Source organism: Aquarana catesbeiana, linkage group LG05 (assembly GCF_042186555.1).
Source record: "Aquarana catesbeiana isolate 2022-GZ linkage group LG05, ASM4218655v1, whole genome shotgun sequence".
Taxonomy (NCBI): Eukaryota; Metazoa; Chordata; class Amphibia; order Anura; family Ranidae; genus Aquarana; species Aquarana catesbeiana.
The window spans coordinates 609602660-609618585 of record NC_133328.1 but is presented as its reverse complement, the minus strand read 5'-3'; the positions used below and the strand labels follow the sequence as shown (position 1 = coordinate 609618585).

At 43.9% G+C, this 15926-nt stretch overlaps 1 protein-coding gene across 1 annotated transcript in view; it reads right to left on the bottom strand.

Annotated features, from left to right (window-relative positions):
* The window catches only part of SQLE (squalene epoxidase), a 27711-nt gene extending 11869 nt beyond the window's left edge, over positions 1 to 15842 (bottom strand). The window contains exons 1-9 of the mRNA XM_073632232.1: positions 15182 to 15842; positions 11272 to 11524; positions 9176 to 9356; positions 8885 to 8981; positions 5108 to 5221; positions 4788 to 4959; positions 4404 to 4499; positions 2954 to 3096; positions 623 to 719 (exon numbers count right to left, since the gene is read on the bottom strand). Of these exons, the coding sequence (XP_073488333.1) occupies positions 623 to 719; positions 2954 to 3096; positions 4404 to 4499; positions 4788 to 4959; positions 5108 to 5221; positions 8885 to 8981; positions 9176 to 9356; positions 11272 to 11524; positions 15182 to 15436 (1408 nt within the window). The 5' untranslated portion in view covers positions 15437 to 15842. The remainder of the gene's footprint in view (positions 1 to 622; positions 720 to 2953; positions 3097 to 4403; positions 4500 to 4787; positions 4960 to 5107; positions 5222 to 8884; positions 8982 to 9175; positions 9357 to 11271; positions 11525 to 15181) is intronic.
* Between the last annotated feature and the right edge of the window lie 84 nt (positions 15843 to 15926).

Below are 15926 nucleotides of genomic sequence, written 5' to 3'. Positions count from 1 at the left end.
ACAGAGGGACATTGCTCCAAATCAGGGACAGTTGGGAGCTATGTGAAGTGAGAATCTTCTGTTTACTTGGCGGCCTCTGTAATAGAAAGTCCCGTCTCCTGGGAAGCCATTGGACCACTGTTCTGTCTATCATAGGAGATTCTCACTGTGTGTAATCTGTCGGTGCTTGTCCCCCCCCCCCTCCCTGTCCCCTCTAGGCTGCAGATGGGCATCGATCAGACTGCACTGATGGCAATGGTGAGGCTGCATTGATGTGGACTGATGAGGCTGCATTAATGACACTTGTGAGGCTGCAGATGGGCACTGATCCTTAATTTGCTTCAAAGTTCTTTCATTTAAAATTTACATTTTTTGTCCTTAAACTTCCCTCTTAAAATGAATGTGCGTGTTATACACCGATAAATACGTTATATAAACCAGTTTATGAATATTATATAATAAATACTTAGTGGCCCTTTAAGGTTTAAAAAAAAATATTTGGTCTGACAGATTCAATTTCCCACACAGGTAATCTGATTACATGGCATGCTTCTCCCTCTCTCTAGCAAACAATGCCGAGTTCTGTTACCAGGCAGTGTGATGTCACCGTCATGTTGTATATCAGATTACAGTTTCCACTCACCATCTGTAGCAGAAAACAGCTCATACAAAGCCTGGGCCAGAACATTCACCACGAACGAGTGGGACTTCTTCCTGGACCAGTAAAACCTCTTCTTAGCCTGAAAGACATTTCCGCCTGTCAATATAGGTCTGGGCATTATAGACACTTTATTACAGTATTATATATCAAGCAGAGCAAGGAAATGTGTGTGTGTTTGCTGTCTTTTTTTTTTTTTTTTTACAAAAAATTATATATATATATATATATATATATATATACACACACTATATTACCAAAAGTATTGAGACACCTGCCTTTAAACGCATATGAACTTTAAGGCGGAGTTCCACCCAAAAGTGGATCTTCCGCTGATTTGTCCCCCCCCCCCCCTGCTGCCACATTTGGCACCTTTCTGGGAGCCGTGGCCGTTGACATCACCGTTCGGCTTCCTCCTCTGCTGCCGGGCCAGTAGGAGAGAGGAGCGGAGCCAGGGTTCCCGGCGTGAAGCCATAAGGCTACACTCCCAGGTGCCCTTACCCGCAAAGGCGGCGGCAGCACCCCACAGCTGATGGAAACATCAGCTGCGGTGCCGACATCGCTGGACTCCAGGACAGGTAAGTGTCCCATTATTAAAAGCCAGCAGCTGCAGTATGTGTAGCTGCTGGCTTTTGATTTTTGCAGAGGTGGGGGCGGACCTCCAATTTAATGGCATCCCAGTCTTAGTCTGTAGGGTTTAATATTGAGTTGGCCCACCCTTTGCATCTATAACAGCTTCAACTCTTCTGGGAAGGCTGTCCACAAGGTTTAGGAGGGTGTCTATGGGAATGTTTGACCATTCTTCCAGAAGCGCACTTGTGAGGTCAGGCACTGATGTTGGACGAGAAGGCCTGGCTCGCAGTCTCCGAAATCCCAAAGGTGTTCTATCGGGTTGAGGCCAGGACTCTGTGCAGGCCAGTCAAGTTCCTCCACCCCAAACTCGCCCATCCATGTCCTTGCTTTGTGCACTGGTCCAAATCATTTGGTGGAGGGGGGATTATGGTGTGGGGTTGTTTTTCAGGAGTTGGTCTTGGCCCCCTAGTTCCAGTGAAGGGAACTCTCAAGACGTCAGCATACCAAGACATTTTGGAAATTTTGGACAATTTCATGCTCCCATCCTTGTGAGAACAGTTTGGGGATGTCCCCTTCCTGTTCCAACATGACTGAACACCAGTGCACAAAGCAAGATCCATAAAGACCAATGTGCTAATGAGCCTCAGTCATTCATCCAATAATCAGAGTCATTGCTCAGCAAACTTTTGTTTAATGATCTTCATTCACCTTAACACAAAGGGGTTGATTTACTAAAGGCCAATAGACTGTGCACCTTGGAAACTCTGCAAGTGCAGTTGCTCCAAAGCTTAGTAAATGAGGTAAAGCTTCTCTTTGCAAAGAATACCCAATCACATGCAAGGAAAATAAAAAAAAACAGCATTTTTGCTTGCACATGATTGGTTGATGAAAGTCAGCTGAGCCTCTGCTCATTTACTAAGCTCTGGAGCAACTGATCTTGCCATGTGCAACTGCACTTTCCGAAGTGCACAGTCTTTTTGCCTTTAGTAAATCAACCCCGAAGCCTCTTTTAGTCTGTTTTTTGCATATGGCATATGTTAAATCTATATCATTGTTGCATATATATCATTTTTATCAGTTCCAACATGCTGGGTGTTTGGCTGCCACGCGGGGGGAGAGGATGAATTCTTTAGCCACTGTGCAAACTCCAGAGAGACTTGCAGCTTATACAGCAGTGGTCTCCAAATTATGGCACTTTGCTTTCCTTTATCCAGCCCTTGGGGCATTATCCCATCCACTGAGACCAACGAAAGGGCATAATTCCTCCCACTGACACCAACAAAAGGGCACAATTCCTCCCACTGACACCAACGAAAGGGCACAATTCCTCCCACTGACACCAACAAAAGGGCACAATTCCTCCCACTGACACCAACGAAAGGGCATAATTCCTCCCACTGACACCAATGAAAGGGCACAATTCCTCCCACTGACACCAACGAAAGGGCACAATTCCTCCCACTGATACCAACGAAAGGGCACAATTCCTCCCACTGACACCAACAAAAGGGCACAATTCCTCCCACTGACATCAACGATGGGGCACAATTCCTTCCATTGACACCAACAATGGGGCATACTTCCTTCCAGTGATACCAACAATCTATGTTATGGTATACGTGGCACCATTACCAAAATATGGCAGGACAAGCACATACTCATTATGTAACTATTTCTGATAATCTGCTTTTTATAAAATGTGGTGCTAAGTACAGAAGATCCGAATTCCAGTGAATACCTTACCTGCAGTATTTCTGAGTGTTCATTCAGATCTGGAAGATCCTGTAAGAGATTCCTCCATATTTTCACATCATTCAGTACAACAGTCATCCCGCCACCTGTTAGCGGGTGTCTCATGTTGTATGCATCCCCCAGTAGCAAAACTCCTGCACGAGCAACACAGAGACAGAGATATATAAGGTTTAATGTATTAGCTGCTCTGTTTAATAAGAAATTTAAAGAAACATTTCAAAGGCAGGCTAATAGTGCATGCGCAAGCCGCGCCATGCGCCGTGACTGGCCGCGTAATCATCTGGGACCTATCACGTGTCCCAGATGATTGCCTAGAGGGAGGGGGGAGAGGTGATCTCCCATCCTGCGCCGAGGGAAGTGACGTCAGGAGCCCAGGCGCTGAAGGAGGCAAACTACGAGGGACCCCCTAGCAACAGGCATTTAGAGGTGAGTAAAAAAAAAAAATTTTCTCCAAATGTTTTTTTTTTAAGCACATTAATAATTTTTTTTTTTTTTTTTTGGGGTGGAACTCCACTTTAAGGTGAAAAACCTTCTGTAGTGCAGCAGCCCCCCAGAGCCCCCCTTTTACTTACCTGAACCCGATCGTTCCAGTGACTGGGACGAGCACAGCAGCTCCAGCCGCTGCCTCGGGTCCTCACTTTATAGATTGATATCAGCAGGAGCCATTGGCTCCTGCTGCTGTCAATCAAATCCAGTGACATGAGAGCCGGGGGGCCGCGCCGAGTCCTGCTGTCTGTGTCAATGGACTCAGCAGCAGGACTCGGGAGCGCCCCCGCACGAGTGCCCCTATGGATTCAGCTCTCCGTGGGGGCACCTGAGAAAAGGAGAAGCCAGCAGTGCTGCTAAGGGACCCCAGAAGAGAAGGATAGGGGCCACTCTGTGCAAAACCCCTGCACAGGGGAGTTAAGTATGACATGTTTGTTATTTAAAAAAAAAAAAAAAACCCTTTACAACCCCTTTAAATGTAATAGCAAAACAAATGTGTACCTTGTTTGTCGACTGGTGAGGGTGGGAGGAAACTGGCCGGCATTGCCCTCAATTGATCATTTTCCACAGCATATAGAAATGGATCCTTCAGGTGATCGGGTCCTCATTGGATAGACTGATAGCAGCAGGAGCCATTGGCTCTTGCTGCTGTCAATCAAATCCAGTGACATGGGAGCTGGGAGGCGGGGCCGAGTCCTGCTGTCTGTGTCAATGGACTCTGCAGCAGGACTCGGGAGCGCGCCCGTACAAGTGCCCCTATGGAACGCGGCTCTCTGTGGGGGCACCTGAGAAGAGGAGGAGCCAGGAACGCCGCTAAGGGACCCCAGAAGAGAAGGATCGGGGCCACTCTGTGCAAAACCTTTGCACAGGGGAGTTAAGTATGACTTTTTTTGTTATTTAAAAAAAAAAAACCCTTTACAACCCCTCTAAATGTAATAACAAAACAAATGTGTACCTTGTTTGTCGACTGGTGAGGGTGGGAGGAAACTGGCCGGCATTGCCCTCAGTCGATCATTTTCCACAGCATATAGAAATGGATCCTTCAGATGATCTGTTGTAAAGAAATGTCATATTTACATCACAATGTACAAATGTAATCTTTTTATTAAAAGGTATCTTCTTTTTGTTGTCCGATCAAGGGTGGTCTTATTTGAAAAATATGGAACATTTGCTAATGCATAGAATAAAGTGGACGCTGGCATATAAAGTCACTGGAATAGAAAATATTATCTTATTTGTTATATACTGTATGTCCTTCCCACCACACCCATCTAAAATACAGATCTATGCTCAATGAAAATGTTTAGAGGGTGCCAGTTGTTATGGAGGGCAGGCTTACCAGGCATCTGTGGTAGGATGTTTTCCAGCATGTATTCTTTCAGATTTTTGGGCATCTCCCCTCTGATATCAACTAGGACTCGAGTCTCGGTGGATGATATCTGATAAATCAGAACTGGGCTGGGATTGGCCAGGACAAGCTCTGCATGATGGGGCTTAAACTGGGGGGAGTTCTAGGACATAAAATAAAACCGAGAATTAATTTACGTGATCAACATAATCATAATTCTGACTTAATTATAATGTTTTATAACTCATAGGGGCCGATTCACAATGAAAGGCAAGACTGGTGTTGAAAAAGTACACATAGAAGATACGTACCTTTAGAATACATCCTACAAAGTGCGAGGAAACTTTGACTTGGCCGGAAATAAGATCTTTTCTGAATTTGGAGAAAAGCCCATCAGCCACAACGGTAAGTGGAGCATGAAGTTCCTGCAATAGACGTATTTGAAAATCAACAATCTGCTATAATTAAAATGACATACAGCAGGGATATGCAATTAGCGGACCTCCAGCTGTTGCAGAACTACATGTCCCATGAGGCATAGCAAGACTCTGACATCCACAAGCATGACACACCAGAGGCTGAGGCATGATGGGACTTGTAGTTTTGCAACAGCTGGAGGTCCGCTAATTGCATATCTCTGACATACAGTATAGCAGGGCGCCCCTCACTTGTGTTACATGGGCTACAAGAGGAGTCAACTCTAAACTCACATTAGCAGACATTGACCTGTTTGAAGAATAACAAATTACAGCCTTGTACACAAAGCTGTATCCTGGCCTAGGCCGACTAGAGCAGCACTTTACAGGGGGGGGCAGCACGGAAAGAGTCCCCGTCGGCTTGCGCTATACTGTAGCGCCAGTCTTATGGGGCGGACTGGGCTGAGAGGCAAATTAGTCTAGCGCCCCCATAAAGTGGCCGCACTGCTTCCGGTATGCGGCCGGCATTCCGCAACTGGGGGGGGGGGGGGGGCTTTTCTAATTTTGACTGTCCTCTCATCCTGGACCACAAACCTTCCTAACTGTGCTATGTTTTCTGCTGCACCATTGGCATGGTTATATCTTCTTAGTCCTCTCCATAAAATTATCAGAAATTTGTGCCTAAAGTAGAACTATAGGCAACACTTTTTTTTTTTTTCATTTTGAATAGAGTAAGGGAGGGTTATAGCCCCTGTCAGTTTCTTTTTTACCATCCCTGTCCCATTGCAGAGATTTCCCTTCACTTCCTGTCCCATAGCCAAACAGGAAGTGAGAGGGAAATCTATGCAAATTAAGGGAATCCATTGCCCCCCCCCCAGGCCCTCAGAATTAGTGTCTTCACTTGAAAATTTCAGGGCAGGTCTTAAACAGCAAGGGGTGTGGCCTTGACAGGAAGGGGTGGGTCATATTTAAATTAGGGCGTACACAAGTTTAGTCAGGCCTAGGGCAGCACAAAACCTAAATACACTACTGCTTGTACACATAATGTCACCATTGAGTCGACATCTGGCTGCTTTAATCCCTCGATAACTTTGCCAATCAGATCTGTGGGTCTAAAGTTTCCTGCTATTCACAGATATCACAGACACTACAATTGGGTCTCATTCTCTCTTTACCATTTTTGTGATGCAGGGAACAATATGAAAAGCCAGACTTTGTGGCAGGGTAGGAGGGACTTTTTCAGGAGAAAAGATCGGTCTGCTGGTCTCATCAAGAGATGTAAAAGCCAGCAGGTGAATCAGACAAAAGGCTCCTCTCCTAACTGAAATAATCAGATATGGGTGGACTGGCCCTTATTTTACATTGCAGTGAGGTTACAGTCTAACAATTTTTTGACCCTTTGCTATTCTTCTTGGGACATAATAAAGTGTCATTAAACACACATCTTTAAAAACCAATAAATGCTGTATTACACAATTGGATTTGTTTTCTGTATTCTGCAAAAAAAAAAAAAAAGATCCTGCTTCTCTCTGTGTCCCTCCTCGGTTCATGTCCCCACTGCAGTTGGGTATTCTGCGGAGCAGTGTGGGCAGCTAGTACACTTGCTCAGTTTTCAGTGAGTTTCTATGCTGAGCATTTCCTTTCTATCACATCTGAGCAGCCCATGTGACTATAGAGTTATACATGCGGGCATATACACAGAGGTAAATGACAGCCCACTCCTTCCCTCCTCCTCCATACTCACTAACCAGCTAAACACAATGGGGGGTGGGATGTTACATGTAAATTGATGGAGGCTTCACCTCCCTGTTATTCTAAGACACAAGCTGGAGGGGCATGACACAGCCTTTGACAGGCAGAAATCCGCCCACACCACATTGCTGCCAAAAAAATAATAAATATTTCATCCCAGATATATATTTGTATGACAATTTAAAACAGTTTTTGGTTATTAATTATTTTTTTGAACATGTGACCAGCAGCAGAGGACTAGAGCACTAGAAAATCCTTCCTGCCACCTGCCACACCTGTTTCCCTTCAGACAGGCTGGGAAAAAGCTGGGTCAGGTGTCAACTGTATATCGATTAGGAAAGAAGGTACTTCGATTTTTTTTTCTATTGAAAAAATTACAGAGCCATCTTCCACATACAGAAAGAGAAGGGATAATGTCAATTAAACAGTGTATGTATAGCATCAGTTTAAGGCTTATATAAAAATCGGTAAAAGAGATGTGCTGTAAAGGCACAGTCTATTTTTTGAAATAAAATAATACACGCATCTACATTAATGAAATTTAAAAATGTGCACTTATTTTTGCATTGGAGCCTGCAAAGCATTGCAGCCATGAGCAGTGCATCACAAGTGAAATGCACTTGCTCCTGCAGACTTTCCCCCTAGCTCCAGGTCCATACCAAGATACTGACCTTCAGTTATAGGGCTGGAGGAAGTTAACAGTGGACTACAATTGCGGTGACGTCACTGCACTTGGGCTCCATTGGGATCTATGAGTCCCTATGCTGCACTGGCAGATGTGACTTGTAGTCTTCCTTTCACACATCCTGTGAATGGATCTGGGAATTAATGATGTGACTGTGCTTGTGGAGCTACACACAGCTGCACCAGTTCCAAACTGAACAAAAGAACCCTGCAATTCAGTTAAGTGGGAGAGGGGCACTTTGAGGATGTAACCTTGTTTCATGCTACACCCTACAAATGGGTGTAACATGAAACATGGGGGTGCATCCACTTTGCACTACAAGTGCACTTGCTCTAAATCTAAGGGGTAGATCTGAAATGAGGGGAAGATCTGCTGATTTTATCATCCAATCATGTGCAAGCTAAAGTGCTGTTTTTTATTTTCCGTGCATGTCCCCCTCGGATCTACAGTGACTTTACTTCCAAGTGCACTTTCAAGTGCACTTGCAGTGCAAAGTGAATTTGCCTTTAATAAATAACCCCCATAGTATGAAAGATGGAGTATACTTTAAGGCTGGGTTCACACTGCAGCACGCTCCGGCTCACAGCAGGAGTTCGGTACATCCCCATTCACTGTTTCAAGTCCGATTGCGGCCCGAAATTTTGGCTGAATTCGGACCTGAAACTAACCAAAAGACGCACAATCGCACCGGAGATGCTGCGGGGATGTGTGAACCGGCTCCATAGAGAGTTGGTCACAATCTCCTGCTATGCAAATTGGATGCGGGGGAAACCCAAATCCAATTCGCAATAGTGTGAACCTAGCCTTAAGGAATTTTAAGCTTGCATTTGAGATCAGTTTGAGACACTTCTGAGTTCCTTCACATTTGCATCTGATCTGCAGTTAACTTCCATCTGACATGCTTTAGACTTCCTTCTTATTTTGCATTCCCATTGACTTGTATAGAGAGGAGATCAATTTGGACACAAGCAAAAAGCCCATAAACACATGTCCTTAGGTTGGCTAGAGAGATGGTATGATAAAAGCAAGTTCTGCACTCATTTAGAACTGCAAAGGTAGTGGCCAGTTAGCATTTGAGACTTGGGAGCTAGCACTTTCGATCATTACATGTTATCATCACACAGATTTTCTTAACCCAAAAGAAGATCTCTTTACGACCGAAGAAGAACATCATGGTGGGACACAAGGATATGGTTTGGCGGAGGATAGGATAGCGTCTCTTTTTCATATCATACCTTCACATCTCCAGTTTCTTTTTCCCTATACTGGACTCCAAGGATGACATTGTCTTCTTCGATTAACTGCAGAACTGTCCCCTCAATATATCGAGTGCTAAAAAAGAAATCAGAAGACTAAGAGAATGGAATGAACCTCCTCGACCCTTCTTCCTCCTGGCTTAAGAGGGTCATAAAGCTGAACAGATATGTGTGTTTTTCTGCTCTCTCATACAATCACTCAGGTCCATTCAGAGGGGAGTTACAATATTGGATGATCAACCAGTCACTGCAACAGAGGTCTACACTTACTTTGGCTCAGCCATGGCCATCTTGCGAAGACCCATGATGAAGCGGCCATGGTGAAAGGCTCTTCCACACTGCAGCTGGTCCTTGTCATTCCTTGGGTAAGGAATCTCCACCGCTGCCTTACTTTCAAAGTCATGGACAATATATCCATGTACAACATGGGCATCCAGACCTTCCGCTGCATCTGCAAATATATCACACTGTGAGGAGCCACGTGGTCATCATATTTTATAAGAACATGACAGATTTTGAAGATGCTATGCTGCTTCTGTTGATAATATGCAAATAAAAGCTTTTACTGCTTATTGGCAATAGATAAGAAATAAAAGTTGTTAAAACGTTGGGTTAGGCAGAACATGCATCTAACCACACATTTGTACTGTTGGGAGCATGTAGCACTTCCTTATCCTTTACAGCTGTTGGTCTCATTCCAGCATCCTTGTTTTGGTTGTGATACATTCTCTCTGTCTGTTTTTCCTCCTGCAAGGTGATTGATGTGGCCAGTCTCAGGGTGGAAACCCAACCTGATTTAAGCCAGCCAAGCCTGCAGTTTCATGCTTGTGATAGCGTGTGTAATACATGCTCCAAGCTTCCTGTCTATCCTGCACTGCTGTTTGGATTCCCTGTTTATGACTTCAGACATCAACTATTCTCTGAACTCTGCCTGCCTTTTTGAGTACAGATTGGACCCTGACTACTCTGAACCTTGCCTGCCTTGTACCTGGACTGTCATTGAACCACTCTGCCTGTCTGCCAACTGCAACTACCTGTTTGCTTTACTCAGTTGGTGCCTGTCCCGGTGTGGTGGCGAGGCACTATAGCATTGTGCATAAGTCCTGGGGGCAACCGAGTACCGGTAGGCCTGCTTGCCTTATGGAAGAGGGGGCTGCTATAGGTGAAGAACACAGAAGCTAGCTATAGTGTCTGACCACCTACGTTAGGGGTAAGCGTGACATGTACCAACATATTGTAACCATAAAGAACACATTAACATAATTATATAGGTTTAATTATTATTATGTATTATGCCCACCAGCATGTAACGCTCGCCTTTGGTCATCCTGTGACCACGCCTCCAACGTTTGTGGTTGTAAACCTCAAACGTGAAATATGAACAAAGCATATCCCTCTATAGTGTGTATCTTTCTCAGTTAAGAGCACTAAGTGTCATTTCTGTCTGTTGCTTTATTCCTCTGCTATCAGCATGAGTCACTTCTGACAATTTTTCCTTACATCAAGAGAAAAAGGTGACAAGGGAAGGAGGCCCAGCACATTGACAGCCTCAGCTCTGTTCCTCTGAGCTGTGTGAAGGTTGGTGTGTCCCTTCCATCCAATCAGTTGTCAAACCTTTCTTTACTGAGCTCTGTAAGCTCTCTGCCCTCTTTTTTCTGACCGCTCAGGAAAGCTTTATAAGTTCCGTAACCCTGGACTGCTTTGTGTGCCGCTCAAGCTCACTGGAACGGGGTGTGAATCCCAAGCATCTGCCGCTGGGAGTGGCGACAGGGGAGGGAGCCGCGTCCCAGCTCCTACGATCACTAGCAGTAAAGAAAGGACTCCCTGGAGTCGCACATCCATGCTGTCCCTAAACTAGATGAATGAATGGCAACCTCAGCCTGGATTCCGACCAGGCCACGTCCCCAATGCTTTCACTCGCCTTTTCGGGTCCCCCTGTTGGTGCTCTGGGGTCCTCGTCTTCTCAGTATGTCACCATAGGAAGTTGTTTCCAGGCTCAGGTAAGTATATTGGGGGGGGGGGGGGGGGTGGTATGGGTTGGTGAGGAGGCGATACAAGTAATGGGACATTTTTTAACCTAATCCAAAGAATGCATTAAGGTAAAATAAATGTCCAGCCTTTTGAACCACTTTTTCAAGCAAAATTAGTTGACATAATGATGGCATCATCGAATGCTCTAACAAACAATTTCTCTAAATTTCCATACAAACAGTCAAACGAGAAAAGAGAATTGCTGGTTTGCAGAGATCAGAAAAATTAGAAATGATCTTTTAGTGGTTGCCAATGGTTTATTGTTCGACTGGTGGTAAATTTGTTGTGGTTTCAAATCATCAAACACCTCTCAGCTTTTATGCCTCTTCACTTACCACCAAGGCCAAGATCTTTCAGGGCCTGATACCCTCCTGGCTGCAGTAGCTCCCCCACTATACGATCGGGTTCCTTCAGGTCTCTCTCAATGATGGCTACTTTTCTGCCATCTCTGGACAACACTGCGGCCAATGCTGAGCCAAGCACTCCAGACCCCACAATGATGACATCGGGCTCATCGCTTGTCATGGTCCCAGATGTAGTAGCTCCATTTGTGACTACAGATTCATGAATGTTGTTGTCCGTTTTGCTCTGCAAAATATAACCACATAATTATACAATCATACAGATATTATAATCCAAAGGGCGCACACTTCTCTTTCTGCAATAACAGACATACCGGGGTTGATTTACTAAAGGCAAATAGACTGTGAACAGAGGTGCACTCTGCAAGTATAGTTGCTCGAGAAGTTTTGCTGACTACCATCATCCAATCATGTGCAAGCAAATATGCTGTTTATTTTTTATTTTTTCCTTACATGTGATTGGGTATTCTTTGCAGAGTGAAGCTTTACCTCATTTACTAACCTCTGAAGCACCTGCACTTGCAGAGTGCAACTGCACTTTGCAAAGTGCATAGTTTATTTGCCTTTAGTAAATCAACCCCATCCAGTCATTAACAACGATCCTTATTTATCAAAGTACTTGAAAAAACTAACTGTGCTTGTTGAGCTTGGCAGCCAATCTAAAGTTGCTTTCATGACATCTTACCAGCTACTCTGTGTGCTAGTTTCTTGTTCTTGATTTACCTGTCGACCCGGGCAGGCCAACTATGCTTGAGTATCCTGCCCCTGTTGGCGATTCTGCCTGTTCCTGATACTCTCGTGCCTGCCCTGCCTGTCCTCAGCCTGGATATCAAAAACGATCTTGCCTGCTGCCTGCCTCAATCTGATACCAACTATCTTTCTGCTTGCCTCCTGGCTTGACCTGCGCCTGAACACTGACTATGCTCTTGTCTACTGCCGGCCTGATCCTTCTTCTAATGCCCCATACACACTGTCGGACTTTGTTCGGACATTCCGACAACAAAATCCTAGGATTTTTTTCCGACGGATGTTGGCTGAAACTTGTCTTGCATACACACGGTCACACAAAGTTGTCGGAAAATCCGATCGTTCTGAACGCGGTGACGTAAAACACGTACGTTGGGACTATAAACGGGGCAGTGGCCAATAGCTTTCATCTCTTTATTTATTCTGAGCATGCGTGGCACTTTGTCCGTCGGATTTGTGTACACATGATCGGAATTTCCGACAACGGATTTTGTTGTCGGAAAATTTTATATCCTGCTCTCAAACTTCGTGTGTAGGAAAATCCGATGGAAAATGTGTGATGGAGCCTACACACAGTCGGAATTTCCGACAACAAGGTCCTATCACACATTTTCCGTCGGAAAATCCGACCGTGTGTACAGGGCATTATATGTACCATCTCTGAATTTTAGCCACTTTCTTCCCTTGGTGGGGATGATCCTGAGGGTTGTATCCCGGTAACAGCTTTAACCAAAGTACCCTGGGGGGCCACTAGAGTCCCCAGCCCATCGTTCCTTGCAGGGTGTTCTAGTGAAGACCAAGGATTGGATTCCATGCCTTGGGTGAGCCTGCGTTACCTGCCAAGGGGTGTCAGTCGCAATATTAGGACCTTCATCAAACATAAACCGTGAACAATAATAGCTGTAGCAATCATAGCAATGCATTATAATTGTGATCCCTAAATAACTTTAGATACTCAGAACGCCATTTAATTAAGTGACTAAGAGATCTGGAAAAAAACTGGCTAGAGGCTGTAGCTGTATGGAGCCTCGGATCTACTCTAAAGTAATTACAATTATAAAAGAAACAGAAATGTGTGAGAGATAGATAGATAGATAGATAGATAGATAGATAGATAGATAGATAGATAGATAGATAGATAGATAGATAGATAGATAGATAGATAGATAGATAGATAGATAGATGCAGAGTGACAGAGAGTGATCTATATGACAGTATTATAGCTGAAGAATCTAAAGGAAACACAGCATAAGATGAAGATAAACACAGTGGGCAGCCATTGCTGATCTTATGAAGCTACCGGTGGCCTGGCTGCCATGCAAATCCTCTGGCTTCAATACTTTCTACATTGCAAACACCAAACAAGTATACAGCCTGGTAGGTCATATTTCCTGATTTGGGAACAGTGACTCAGGCAGTACTGACGTCAGTGGATCAGCAGGACAGTCAACTATCGCAGTCTAAAAAAAAAAATTTACATTATTAGCAGCCGCCATACTTTAGTCATGATAGGTGTTGTTTCACACCATAACACGACAGCCTGCAACGCTTATAAAAAAAAAAAAAGCATCACAGGGATGTGCACACTTGTAAAATGTCTGTATGGGTAAGGGAAGGTACAAAGGAAATATAATAATATGTAATTATGGAGAGGAACTATAAAATTATTTAGAGAAAAATTTTCTCGTCATGTAGAGCAAACATAGAGCAAATTTCACAGAATATAGTAATAAAAACAATAATAAATAGGAAAAAGAAGGGAGAAAAAGGAAGAAGAATATTACTATATATATAATATATAACGAAAATAAATAAAATAAAAATAAAAAGTAGTAATTATTGCTTATACTGAGCAAGTTATGATATCACTCCTATACAATCTTCTAGATTTTAAGGATTCTATGATATCATCATTTACAGCGTGAAAGCTGTGATGTGACTTGTAATAAGAGTGTTTTGTGGTGTGTTTGTATAACTGTCATGTTAAAATACGACAAAGAAGAATTTTTTTTTTTTGTTCTAAATTGAAGCCTGTGTCATGTACAGAACACCGTAACAGTCTGGTGGTGTTTGCAATAAGAACTGTCTGCGATGACCCCTTTCTAGTACAGTGAGCCTTACCTGTCAAGCCTGAAATAAAAACTCTCTGTGTTGCAGCAGAGCAGCCAAATCATGTTCAAACTCTGATTTTCCAAACACAGCTTTGATTTCAGTAAGCAATGAGTTAAATTATGATAGATAGATAGATAGATAGATAGATAGATAGATAGATAGATAGATAGATAGATAGATAGATAGATAGATATTGATATCTTGAGACAGACAGACATCTAGATCTATAGATAAATACAGAGTGAGGGATGGATAGTAACTATGAAACTTTTGTAATGGAGTTGTATGAAAAAGAAGCAATATATATATATATATATATATATATATATATATATATATATATATGTGTGTGTGTATCTATCTATCTATCTATCTATCTATCTATCTATCTATCTATAAAAAAAAACACAATCTAATACCCAATTGTTTGGTAAAATATAAAAGATGATGTTACGTCGAGTAAATAGATACCAAACATGTCATGCTTTAAAATTGCGCATGCTCGTGGAACGACACAGATAGATAGATAGATAGATAGATAGATAGATAGATAGATAGATAGATAGATAGATAGATAGATAGATAGATAGATAGATAGATATTAGATAGATAGATAGATAGATAGATAGATAGATAGATAGATAGATAGATAGATAGATAGACAGAGAAATCAGACATCTAGATAAATACATTGATATCTTGAGACAGACAGACATGTAGATCTATAGATGAATACAGAGTGAGGGATGGATAGTAAATATGAAAAGTTTGTAATGAAGTTGTATTAAGGAGAAGCCCTGCCCCCCCTTTACCTTCTCTCCTCCCCCTTACCTTCTTGCCCCCCCTTTACCTTCTCTCCTCCCCCCTTACTTTCTTGCCCCCCTTTACCTTCTCTCCTCCCCCTTTACCTTCTTGCCCCCCCTTTACCTTCTTGCCCCCCTTTACCTTCTCTCCTCCCCCTTTACCTTCTTGCCCCCCCTTTACCTTCTTGCCCCCCCTCCTTTACCTTCTTGCCCCCCCTTACCTTTTTGCCCCCCTGTATTCCGGGTTTCCCCTGCTGATTTTGGGCACCATTCAGGTTGAAGAGTCTGGAGATGATCCCGGGGCCCCCCTCTTTCTGGGACCCCCGCCGTCCCCGGTAGCGGAACAAAGCCAGCGCCAGCCCGGCGGTGCAGCACAGCACCACCGCCACCATGACCTCCAAGCGGGGGGAGCTGAGCAGATCATCGCACTTCTTGTAGACGTAGGTGAAGGTGGCCACCCCCAGAAAGGTCCACATCTTCTGGTCACCGGTCTCCTCCAACACAGGGATCCAAATCACCTGAACGCTCCGCCTGGCCTTCCAATAAGATAATTGAATATTCAGAGGTATGAAAATCACTTCAAATTAAGGAAGTGAATGTCACAAAAAATCTGTTTTCTATTAAAAAAAAAAAAGAAAAAAAAACTGCAAATGTCAGAAAAACAATAATTAAAAAAATAAATAAATAATTCAGGGCTTGCTCATAGAGGTGGTTGAGTGCCAGGCATGGAGCATTGCCTGCAGCAGGCAGGCGCTCCCAGTCTAGGTGAGTTAGTGTGACAGCTCACACCTGGCAAGCCTTTTCTTTCATGCAGAGGGGAGTGTGCACAGCCTATCATGCTGGATCACCAGCTACACTAGCCCCTCCCCCTCACACACACACACCTCTCACTGATGGAGGGATGTCAGCGCAGCCGGCCGGCTCCGCCAATCCCCAGCCATTCTACAGGGATGCAGCATGCTTGGG